Genomic DNA, 12,596 nt, shown 5'->3' with positions numbered 1-12,596 from the left:
AAATATATACTCGGATTCTGCAGAATGCATTGGGGACTGCTTTGTTTTGGTATTTGATCCGTATCTCCTTCGTAGAATTGGCTGCCTTAGCATTTTAAACATTGTTATCTACATACACATCCTTTTTCTGAAAAGTTCTTGTATTCTCACTGGTTATTTATTCATGACCCTGAAGTTGGGAACTTTGATGATAAAGATTTGGCTTGAAACTGTTTTTCCTTTCATTTTCAAGGTGCTAGAGGACTCACTTGTCTTTTATATTCTTGGTATTTACTAAGTTTGCTAAGTTTATCTTGTAATATTTTCCCCAAAAGGGAGTCTCAGCATTCATTTTTAGTATAATATTGTTCTTTACTTCTTTATTTTTTTAAAGAGTGACTCCATTTCCCTCTAAGTAAGCTTCTCAGATTGTGAGCCAAGGCAGGTGTCTGGCAGTTCCCTGGGGTCATTTTACCTTAACTCCCAGAGGACTACATTCCACTGCTGGCAGGTACTCCCATAGCTTTGAGTTTGTAGTTGAAAAGTAGCCAACATTAATCAAAGACTGCTTTTGAAGTTCTTTAAATTTAGTTCCGTCTTTTTTTTTTTTCCAGCCTGTTACTCATTTTTGCAATCTGTTTAATATCTTACAGTTTTCGGCATTACATTTCACTTTACATGACTTGAGATAATGGACAGTTCTCTTGATGTTTGAAAACCAGACAAGATGATGGGAGTGGGGGGCCTGTTCTCTAATAGCTTCTGGTCAATTGGAATGTGCTGGTAACTGCTGCTTTCTCAATAAAAATTTGACCCTGTTTGTCATTGTGCTAAAGGACTGAGCAGAGTTATAATAAATGTAGAAACATAGCTAGTTTCAACTTCCTCAACTGCCCCAAACACACACCAATAATAATTGGGGAATCACCACGTACAGGTAATGTTCACACCGTTTAGGGGTACAAACTAGACTTTGTAAAATGCGTACACACATATTCTGGGTTCTGCTTACTGCTAACGCTGAATCAATAGAATCCTCTTTGGCAATCCAGAAGCTTGCCTTTGCTAAGCTGCCTTTGCTCTATGGTAACGTGCCACTTTCAGACTCTCTGTTCATCTTGCTGGTTTTTCCACATTCCTTATGGTATTTAAAAGGGAGAAGTTTTGCCCTGGAAGTGGCCCAGGGTAGTACGGGATTAAATTGAAAAAGTAAAAAGTGATGTCCCAATTTTACTACTTGAAAATATTTTATCTTCTGTGGTTCTCTAACTGTTTCTTAAACATAAGCGCTAGCCCCAAATAAGATGGAGACTCTGAGATGGCTGGGTGGCACCTCACCCTCTTTCTCTATCTTTGGGTATCTCCTGTAGCACAAGGTACAAAGTCAGTATTTAATAAGGGCCTCTTAATCGTTTTAAGGGAGAAGAAAAACTCACTCCCTTTCACCAACTGTGTTAAGCAGCTTTGACAATACTTCCCCCGGATGCTGGCTCCTCGTGTGGCTCGGGGCAACTTCCCCACCTCGGTGAGTGCCTGCAAACAGCTGCAGCGAATCCCTTCACCACCGTTGCAACCTCGCCACAGAGCTGACACTGGCAAACTGCCACCGGGCTCGGTCTTTTCAACCATCCGTTCATCCCACCTTCCAAATCAACGTCGCTTCCCAGAATGGAGGCTAAAGTCCTGCATCGGAGCGGCAGACGCCCTTTTCCCAGGCAACCACATTGCTCAGCTGAACGAATGTGGCTGCAGGTGGTCCAGCCTGCGCATCCCTTCTTCTTCTTGGCATCTTTGCCAGAGTCCTGGCCCATGGGCATTCTTGGTCCGCGGTGACAGTGACTAGGTGATTCAGAGGTCCTGGGACATAACTACAGATATGGAAACAACTACCTAATAAAGAATCGGAGATAATGGCCTCCTTTTAAATAAACACGTAGGAAAGCAGCTGTGAATTATTCACTAGGATGGTGATTTATAGCTTAAGATTCTTCAGTGTGTAAGAAATGTTTTATGACATTTAATGTGCTCAGGAATGTCATTATATTTGGGTAGCTCAAAACACAAATAATTTTGAAATCCCAAGAAGGTGATATTTAAGAGGCATCCTTCCCAACAGCTCTGAGCATATGCTCAATGGATTAACATCTGGGTACCAACAACAGCCATTCTTTGCACTAACCTAGAGAAAGACGTTCACGGGGATGAAAAAGTTGGTATAAGGTTACTCATTTATGCCCAAATTGAAGGCAGATGGGAATTCCAATGCACAAAAGCATTAAATAGTACACTAAGCAACCATCATATCATTTTTTCAAACATTCATCTCATTCATTATGTGAAACAATGCAGAGGAGAGTGCAGTTCTGAGGTCAGTGTGAGAAGTGAATTTGTCCTTGATATGACCTTCCTATGATAACCTAAGCCTATCTTTAAACAGACCTCACTGTACATTATATATATTATCTCATGTAAAGTTTTGTTTCTCTGCAGCAGCCTAAGAAATTCATGCAAGGGACTTCCCTCGTGGTTTAATGGTTAGGGCTCTGTGCTTCCACTGCAGGGGGTGCGGGTTCAATCCCTGGTCGGGGAACTAAGATCCCTCAAGCCTCGCAGTGCGGCCAAAGAAACCCCAAAACCAAGCCAAACCAAACCAAAAAAAAAAAACACCAACAAAAATTCATCCAAGATAATGTCTTGATGTTTCAGCCTGTCAAATGCTGCTTCCTGCTAGTATGTGGTGGTGGTCAACACTGCAGATACCAACTTGGACCAGACTCGGACCTCTGAACAACACTAAGAAGGTCATGCAATCTGTGGTCGCTGGGGGTTGAGGGAGGGAGAGGGAGGGGGACTGCTTAATGGGTAGGGGGTTTCACTTCAGAGCGATGGAAACGTTTTGGAACTAGATAGAGGTGTTGGTTGCATAAATGATTGTCAACATACTAAATGCCACTGAATTGTTTACTTTAAAATGGTGGATTTTAGGGAATTCCCTGGTGGCCTAGTGGTTAGGATTCGGAGCTTTCACTGCGGGGGCCTGGGTTTGATCCCTGGTCAGGGACCATCCTACATGCCACGAGGTGCGGCCAAAATACAACAACAACAACACGATAAAATAAAATAAAATAAAATAATTAAAAAAACAAAATGGAGGATTTTATGTTATGTGAATTTCACAATACATCATTAAAAAAAAAAAAAGTCAAAGAAGACAACCCCACAGAATCTGAGGAGTGTTATGGAAACAACCCACAAAAAATTAGGATGTGAAGACACTGTTACGGAAGACAGGGCACGGGGCCAAGTCCTGAAGGATGGGCACGGTTTCTAGGGGCAAAGCCCAGGGGCAGCAAGTGCTGATGTGTTGGTCTACCACCTCCATCCATGCTGAACTACTTGAGTGTAAGGTCCACGTCGTATAGACCTTTGTGTTCCTGGTGCCTCCTTTGTGTCTGGGAAAGAACTTGTGCTCAGTAACCATTGTCAAATGAGAAGATAAACGAATCCCAAGGGGGTAGACAAAGGACCAGGGGAAAGATCTGGGAATGATGCAGCGTGCACTCAGGGACAGGAGAACGCTGCTTGTCTACAAGTCTTCCTGTTGAAACAGGGAGAAATGAGGCTCAGTAGCATATTTGCTGAATAAGTCGTGCAGGGCGCCAGGTGATGAGCCTTACGGACCAGCAGGCACAGGAGACACAGGATCACCCAGGAGAAATGGGGCAAGTTGCAGCAGCACCGTCAGGGACATAAGTGCAGGATGAAGGAAATAAACCATCTGGGGAACCGGGGGGTGGGCTCTGGAAATCGTGCTTACCTTCCACCTCACAGCCCAGCAGCTCCATCCGTAGCCCTAGTCCGCCGTGAGTGGCTCTCTCGGGGTAGATCCTGATGAACCGCGTGGAAAGGGGTGGAAATGTCCGTAGCTCAGGCGTATCATAGTTGTTGTTGCCTTCAAAAGACTGTGAAGTATGAAGAACACCGGGTATTAACAAAACCTCCCTTTCAGCAGAAAAGTCCTTCCTTTGGGACTCTTAGCAGGGCAGAGAAATGGGCCTCACTACTTCGTAAAGGGCTGACATTCCTTTCCTAAATGAGAAGGGAAAAAACAATTAAACCTTCTCTAAGAAGTGACAGATGTCGTTTCTTAGAAACTCTGGAGGATACACTGAGGCTAGACCAGAAGCTGAGGATTTTTAATGAGACACATTTTTAAATGACAGTCTGATGTGCCTGGGAGAAGTGACACTTTTACCACTTCCTTGAAGTGGAGGAAGAAAACTCAGGAAGGGAGCCTGCCATTTTTCAGAACTTGTAACAGACACCACATTTCCAATAACGACTCCTGTCACATTCTCTTAAATGAGTGGGTCCTGGTTTTGCTAAAACTCCGTCCTCTAGAAGAGCGAGGAATTCCATTCCTGGAGGAGGAGATAGTAAATTTCATGTACTTCAAGCACTCTGTAACCAAGAACTTGGGTTATTCCAATCCATTGGAACTGCTGTTGACTTAAGCAGTACCACCAAAGGAGGCATTTGTAGATAAAAGACTTTCTCATCTTAGGAAAGTGACCTGACCGCTAAGCGATGTTCTGATGCCTGGTTGCACTGCAGTGAGCTGGCACCGCTTGAAGAGCATTCCTAACTTGACATCACTGTGACATGTTCAGGAACCCGGCCGTTATTGCCCTCCTGCCACTGGATTATTCTGTTTTCCTTTTTACAGTGACAGGAAGGTCAAAATCCTTGAGTGGAATCATAAGAAAATAGAGCAATGACTAGGCTTGTTTTATTTTTTAAGAAATGGATAAGCCTCTCTGTATCCTCTTCTGCCAACATCATTCCTAACTCTGTCCAGAATGGGAAGAGGGGAGGGGATTAGAAAAATCAAACTGCCTTATCACCGGGAGTGTCCTTTTATATATCAAGCATCATGTGATGTTTACTCGTGGCAAGGCATTGTTCCGTGTGCTTAAAATGTATTCACGCGATTAATCCTCAAGACAACTCCAAGAGGTAGGTTCTATTATTGCCCTCCTTTTACAGGCAGGGCACAGAGAGGTCAAGTAATTTGCCCATGACCTTGGTATTCAGACCTACCAGTCTTATCTGGCGCCCTTCACCACGCTGCCCTTAGAAACAATCTAATCTGATTTCCTCATTTTAATAGATGATAACACTGAAGTCTAGGACACTGAGGTCTATTTCCATGGCCACACATTCAGTTTCATTGCCTTTTCTTTAACTGGATTGGGATTTGGGCTTCCAAATCTGGTAGACTGTATTGAGTGGGTGGCCATAGCCATCAGGAGTGGGAACCCTGCCCAAGACCTGGGTCAAAACATCACAAACCAGCCAAAGATGCCATCATTCGGTGGTGGAAATATCTTGGCCAAATGGGTGACACAAGTAAGAGAAGATAATTGGGAAGGTTGTGACATAACTAGAGTTTTTTTCTGAGTTCTAGAAGTAAATTAATTGACCTTTTCCAATTCAGAAAATCCTCCAGGAATCTAGAAGTACGGGGCTAATACAGACCAACCTCTCTCAATTAAAGTTTGCTATTATCATTTTCAAAAGTAAATTCATTACCGGAGGCCTCTGCATTCTTGATAGAACTGCAGTTGCTGCCATTAATTGAGAATCTGACGTATAACGTCAGGCCCAATTAAGTGTTCTCAGTAAGATACTAATTATAGTAAAAATAGTATTACTACACATGCAAGTTCTGTGTACGTTAACATAGCTCCAACATTCTTAAGAGAAAAGCACTTATATCTACGGAGTCCCAGGCTTTTCTCCTACTTTCACCTTGAGCAAAGAATTAGCACAATGTAAATACATTATAAATGTTGTCAGTGATGAACTGGGCAGAATATTAGCAAGGGAGGGCCATATGGAATTGGGCTAAGTTTGCTAACATAGGATTGTTTACAAAATGTCTTTGTGTCCTTTCACTAACCATGCTTTAGAAGAAGAGGGCTTGGAGTATTTAGATTTATTTGCCCCTGAAAAGTCTAGTTGATTCAAAGACTCTGAGGTACCTTGTCCATCATGCACTATTTAAGGGTAGGAAGTAAGGCGAGGGCATAGAGGATTTTAAATCCATCAAAGTGCTGTTTTAGAACACAAAACAGTGTGCTTCCTTTACCATATGTAAAAGGTAGTTGGCATCCTAAACAGGTAATCCTCATTTGCAAGTTTAAATATAGTATGTTTTAACTATCTTTGTGCAATTTAGAAATAAATACTGCTCCTAAATGGAAGGTTTAACCAGTTTCCTTTTTCATCTTGAAGATTTTATTCCAGGGGAAGGACATGTTAGGAATCAGAGATTAGATGCCATGTAAACAATTTAGAAACTTTTATGGTTTAAATACATAAGGACATGATAATGATGGATGAAATATTTTAAGAAAACATCTAACACATTCAACCGATCTTGAATGGAGTTTTTTGTTAAAATTGAAAGCTGTGTGCTGGCTTCTTGTGAAGGCTATATGCGATGTCCTACAAAGGGAGTGACAGCTTTAGACTTGATCGCAGAGGAGTGGATTAGATACTAAAGGCCAGGAAGCATAAGACGCATCCCATCCAAAGCCTATGGCAATTTGTTTTCTTTCCCTCTTAGGAACCGAATGTTGAAGAACGTGTCACAACAGCTCACACTGCCATGCGACAGCAGCTCCGGGAAGTTGTTGATTAGCAGCATATTCACACTTGGTGCTAAAGCCACAGGGCTCACAACTACTCAGAAAAGATCGGCTCTTAGGGGAACTCCAGTTTCTGATGTTTATTTTACTTTTTCTTCTACCAAAACAAGAGGGGTAGACATAAAAGGGGAAAATGAAACGGACACAAGTAAGAAAGTAGCTGCACATAGATTAAAAAAAAATAAAAAAACAGTGGAAATGTTTTAGAAACCACAAGTTAACTGGGGACGAGATGGGAGAGGAATTCTTACATATCCGACAGCATCATCCCTCTAGGTGGTCCGCCCACTGGTGCGGAGCGCAGCCCTAGGGACAGTCTCTGCAGAGCCTCCACATCTGGGCCGAGCGGGAGCTGGCTGCGTGGCCCGGCTTTGTCTACTGCCTGCAAAGCCTTTGGCCCCAGTGACTGTATGAAGCCATGTTCCCACACTCCCATTCCCTCCAATGAGCTAAAATCTTTTCATAAAAGAGTAGGTCCTTGGCAAAGCAGGAACCGAAAGACTGGGACCGAAAGGCCAATTGTGCTAGGGGAGAGAAGTATCATCAGTTGAATACAGAACCCACATACAGTTCTGCATGCAGAACTGAACTTCTGGGGGCTCTTCCTTATTTTAATCTGAAATCAGTTTCCAGGCCATGCAGCATAGTTGGGGCATCCTTTCCTAGTTGGTGTTCTGTGCTCAGGAAATGCACATATATTTAACCAAGAGCCTTAGAAAAACATAATCACTAAAGAATACCTGTTTCGTTAAAAAAAAAAAAATTATGCCACGTGTTCGGGTGAAGGTTGGAATATTTCTTTTTCACTAGATCCTCAAGAGCCAACTGCTTTTTGAAAGGTTCCAATGTATAAGAAATAGACATAAGCATTATTCATGATAGCCAAGAGTTAGAAGCAATGAAAGTGTCCGTCAGTGGATGGGTAGATACCCAACATGTGGTCTGTACATACGATAGAATATTATTCAGCTTTAAAAAGGAATGAAATTCGGACCCAGGTTATGACATGGATGAACCTTGAGGACATCATCCCAAGTAAAATAAGGCTAAATATTGTCTGATTCCACTTACATGAGGCTCCCGGAGTAGTCAAACGCCTAGAAACAGAAAGTGGAATGGTGGCTGTCCAGGGGCTGTGGGAGAGGGGGTGAAAATTATTCTTTAATGGGGGCGGAGTTTGTTTTGCAAGATGAGGAAGTTCTGGAGATGGGCTTGCACACCAGCGTGAATGTACTTAACCCTACTGAACTGTACACTTAAAAAGGTTAAGATGGCAAATTTTCTGTTATGTGTATTTCAGCACAATTATGAAACTTTTGACACTTGTAAAGCACTACAGAATTTAAAGACTCTTTCATTCGATAAAAAAATAAATTTTTTTTAAAATTTAAAAATACACTTAAGGGATGCGTGAGAGAAGGAGGCTGGGGGCAGGCGCTCACGGAGAGATTAGAGTCTGCACAGAGATTCTGAATTCCGACCGCAGTGGCCCCCTGGACCCACCCGGGCCTCACCTTGGCCTTGCGTTTGCTGTCGTCCATGACCATCTTCCAGTCCGAGCCATTGTTGCTGTACCCGATCTTGAATTTCCTCATGAACACCTTGTTCTCCCGGTGCTTGCCCCCCTGAATGATGACGCCCCGCACGATCTTCTCCTCTGCCAGGTCCACCTGAAGCCACTCGTTCACGTACGGGTGCGGGGCGGGCGGCAGTGCCCAGCCCGAGCGGCTGGTCACCAGGCGGATATTTTCAGGCATCCAGTTCCTGTCCCCTTGGTTGGATGCTGTGATCTGGGAGTCAGAAATAAGTCCGGACACCATACCCAACATTCCAGAGCAAGGATAATCTAGAGAGGGGAACGGAATAGGGGATGTAAAGTGATTTTCTAGAAGTCTCCACGCTTAGAAAGTAAAAATGTGGTCTGTACGCGTTCATGTACATTTGCAAACGTCTGGATCATCTGACATTAAAGCAGAGCTCCCCCCTCTTCCCACACTCCCTGCCCTACACTCACAGTCCGGTAAAGAAAATCTTCGATAATAACATTCATTTCTTCCCTTTTTGAGTTCTTCCAAGTTTAAGGTCAAAGTATTGACATTCGGTCCCTTTGGTATCCGGAAGTTATCCCTAGATCAAGTACAGGCCCTGCCCAATGGAGGTTCAGTTTATGCGGGGCTGGAGATGTGTAAACCAATAATTCCAACAGCAGGAAAGTTGCCAAAACAAAAGCAAAAAGAAGACGATGAGGAGGCGAAGAGAAAGAAAGTGCTGGGCTCAGCTTGAAGAGGCAGGAGGGCCCCCTCCCGGGGGTGGGGGAACCTTTGGAATGAGCGTTGAAGGAGGGGCCCATCCTCCCCCCAGATGTCCTCCCCACCCCCATTTCTAACTGCATGAGAACTCTGCACTATCCCACTGTCAACTCAGATGTCCCAAGTCCAAACAGAAACAGTCCTTTCCCCTCGACGCCAAATCCCTTTATCCAACTCTGCACTTTAATGGGTAGAATCACCACTATCAGCTAGTTCCTGCCTGGTCATCTTGTCTTTCCGTTTTCCATTTTCCATTCCTATGCTGCTACCAAATTCTGTCATATTTTTGTTAAAAAAAAAAAAGTCTTGAGATCTTCATTTCTTTTGGCATCGTCTTGATGCCATGGCTACATGCCAAGTGGTCTCCTGACTTACCCTCTCAAACCCCAGTTTTGAATCAACAACACCCACATCGCTTTTCATAATTTTTTTTTTTTTTGCGATGTCACTCTTATGTTCAAAAGTCTTCCATTGCTAAGGAAAATAAGCCAGACACAAAAGGACAAATACCGCATGATTCCACTGATATGAGGTACCTAGAAGAGTCAAATTCATAAGGACATAAAGCAGAATGGTGGGTTCCAGAAGCTGGGGGGGGGGGAGTGGAGAGTTAGTGTTTCATGGGTGTAGAGTTTCAGTTTGGGATAATGAAAAGTTCTGAAGATGTGCTGTGGTGATGGTTACACAATAATGTGAGTACTGAAGCAACTAAATTGTATCCTTAAAAATGGTTAGCATGGTAAACTATGTTATGTACATTTGACCACAATAAAAAAAAGAGAGAGATCTTTGAAAAATTTCCATGGCTCTCCATTATTTATGGAACACTATAAAAAGTCTCAATCTGGTTTTTCAACACCCTCATTTTGGCTTCATCCTAGGTATCTAATTCTACTTCCTATTACTGACAGTAATCCATTTTCTTGCCACATACCACAGAGAGAATTCTCATCGTTGCCTTTGTTCAAAATGTTCCTGCTGCCCCCTCATCCTCCTGTTGACAGAGGTGAGTTCTGCCCAGACTTTCAAACCCAGCTTAAGGCTCTTCCTGAAAACTTCTCAAATGACTCTATCCTTTATCCTGAACCCTCCCTTTTCAGAAATATGACTACCATACAGGAAGCAGCCCAGAGTTTAGCATTAAGCCACTCTCTCCATGTTTTTAAGATTGGGAGTCCTGGGTCCAGAACCAGATTAGAAATTCCTCAAAGGCAATGAATGGCATCGTAGATCTTTCTATAGCTTCTACAGCAGCCCAAGGAGCTTCTGAGCAGGAGAGTACCCATCCCTGATTAACTGATTGGTGGGTTAATAACAAAATGTTCAACACATCAATTATTCTGTTTTCAAAATTGTACATCTCCATTGAGGACATGCCAGGAAGGAGAATCTGTTTTTCTTTGAAACAACTCCATTCTGCAAAAATCAAAATTCAGCCTAAAATGTAACCATCGTGAGAGGCATGTTTCTAATGTAATCAGGCTGTGTCCGTGTTACCAGCTGACCCTTAATGAATTACTCAGATACTTTCCACCTGAGTCGTACGGTTCAGCTCGTGACATTTCTTTACTCAAAAATTCGGTGCCTGCTCACGTGCACATTACGCACGTACGTTCAACCCAGTGTGCAAGGTCTTCCGTACCACGGCCTTGCAAGGCCCCCCCTCGACGAAGGCTCCCTCACCTCGGTGGTGGCAGTAGTTGGGGGCTTTCTCTCATTCTGTTCCCGCCACTTAAGAATTCCCCATCCTTTTGTCCTCCCCACTATCTTAAAATCTTGACCTGTTTTCAAATTTTACCTTATATATTCAATTTTTCTGATCTCTCCAACTAGACATGGTTTTCCTTTTCTGGGACTCTTCCTAGCTCTCCACCTGCAGGTCTCATATATACTGGCCATATTCAGTTCTTTGGCTTGCTACTTGGCCTCCCCAGGTTTTAAGTTCTTTGAGGGAGTGAGCTTTTCTATGACTCCTTGTGCCCTTTATTCTTGGTATTTGCTCTGCAAATATTTGTTGAATGAATCAGCTTATTAACACAATAAAAGGCAGTTGTCATTTTCCCCAAGCACCCTTTCCTGTAATTCAGCCGCAGTATTTGCTCCAGGCTGGGATCTGGAAACCAAGAATAAATTCAATGGGGATTATAAAAAGATTGACAAAAAAGATTTTACTGAGGGTCTCGGAAATTATAGTGTTAAAAACAGAAGTCACATGTTTGGTCACTGTGGTCACACCTGTCTGATTCAAAACCAGCTTTTGCAAAGAAAATGTTTAGCTGGTAATATGTACCAGATGTTACCATTTGGAGAAAAACACAATTAACTTGAATATTGTAAGGAGGGCAGAACCTTTCCTGGAATAATGTCGCTTCTCTAGCGCAGAGCGGGCTAGGGCACAGTCCTCGCACCCACAAGCCTTGTGACGCCAGCCCGCATCCTGCCAGCACAGCCCTCGTGCAGTCAGAAGGGCATTCCTTCTGCAAGCCAGCCTCATCCAAGATCAAGGAAGAGGCACCTGGATTTGCCTTCGACTGAAAACCAGTGACTCACTTTTAGCCACGATTAGGAGAAACGTTCCGCTAACAATTCAAGGTTTGCATAAACCGCTAGGATCTAGCTCTGTTCATCCACGGTAGGCTGGCTCAGATTGCCCTGATTAGCCTGGCTCCACCTCAAATCCTTCGGAAATGGTGTCGCCAGATTTAACGAACAAATAATCTAACAAAAATAACAACACAAGAAACAGGCTGCCAAACTAAATCAGAATTTCAAATAAACAGCGAATAATTTTTTAGTATAAGTTTGTCCCCAATATTGCATGGGACCTAACTTATACTAAAAAGTTATGCATTTATCTGCATCAAATTGAACTAGACATTCTGTATTTCACTTGGCAACCCTGTTTAGAAACCTTAAAACCAATCCTAGATGGGAGGGAGAAATGAGTTCTGTGATGGGGAATTAGGTGGTTCTTTTCTTTTTTTATTGAAATATAGTTGATGTACAACATTACATTAATTTCAGGTATACTACATAGTGATTTGACATCTGCATATATTATGAAACGATCACCATGTTAAGTCCAGTAACCATCTGTCCCCGTACAAAGTTTTTACCATATTATTAGTCATATTCCTTATACTGTACATTACATCACTGTGGCTTATTCAGTTTACACCTGGAGGTTTGTACCTCTTAATTTCCTTCACCCTTTTCAACTCCCCCCCACCCAACTCCTTTCCCCTCTGGCAGTGGTTATTTTCATTGATGTTATTTTCCAGTAAAATCTCTGAACTGAGCTTTAACGTGAAAACAGATATAATAGTAAATCAAATACTCGTTAACCAGTTTTCAAGGAATGAGAAGGTAATAACTGCATTTAATGGGTGAAGCTGAATGAGCATAATTTAATCTTCCCTCGATGACTCAGAAGGTACCTCTGGATGTTGTAGGGCCTGAGATCATCCTTGCAAACTCGGATCAACACAGGAACACGCTGACCTGTGCAGAAGCCACCGTTAATTAACTTCTGGTTAACGAAAATGTCAACAGCATTTGCGGTGTGTTCTCAGACAGCAAGGGCATTTTCACCAAT

General features: G+C 42.8%; 1 protein-coding gene and 1 long non-coding RNA gene across 11 annotated transcripts in view; one reads left to right on the top strand and one right to left on the bottom strand.

Annotated features, from left to right (window-relative positions):
• The window catches only part of NRP1 (neuropilin 1), a 140,372-nt gene that overhangs the window by 23,403 nt on the left and 104,373 nt on the right, over positions 1 to 12,596 (bottom strand). For all 10 annotated transcript variants that reach the window (XM_067030368.1, XM_067030369.1, XM_067030364.1 and 7 more), the window contains 2 exons: positions 8,207 to 8,538; positions 3,797 to 3,941 (listed from right to left, as the gene is read on the bottom strand). In XM_067030368.1, the coding sequence (XP_066886469.1) occupies positions 3,797 to 3,941; positions 8,207 to 8,538 (477 nt within the window). The remainder of the gene's footprint in view (positions 1 to 3,796; positions 3,942 to 8,206; positions 8,539 to 12,596) is intronic.
• Positions 1 to 12,596, top strand: part of LOC136793865 (uncharacterized) — a 38,231-nt gene that overhangs the window by 8,930 nt on the left and 16,705 nt on the right. The gene's annotated exons all lie outside the window — the stretch shown is intronic.

Source organism: Kogia breviceps, chromosome 3, assembly GCF_026419965.1.
Source record: "Kogia breviceps isolate mKogBre1 chromosome 3, mKogBre1 haplotype 1, whole genome shotgun sequence".
NCBI classification, from domain to species: domain Eukaryota; kingdom Metazoa; phylum Chordata; class Mammalia; order Artiodactyla; family Physeteridae; genus Kogia; species Kogia breviceps.
Note: the sequence above shows the minus strand (reverse complement) of the source record. Positions and strands in the feature narration are given on the sequence as shown.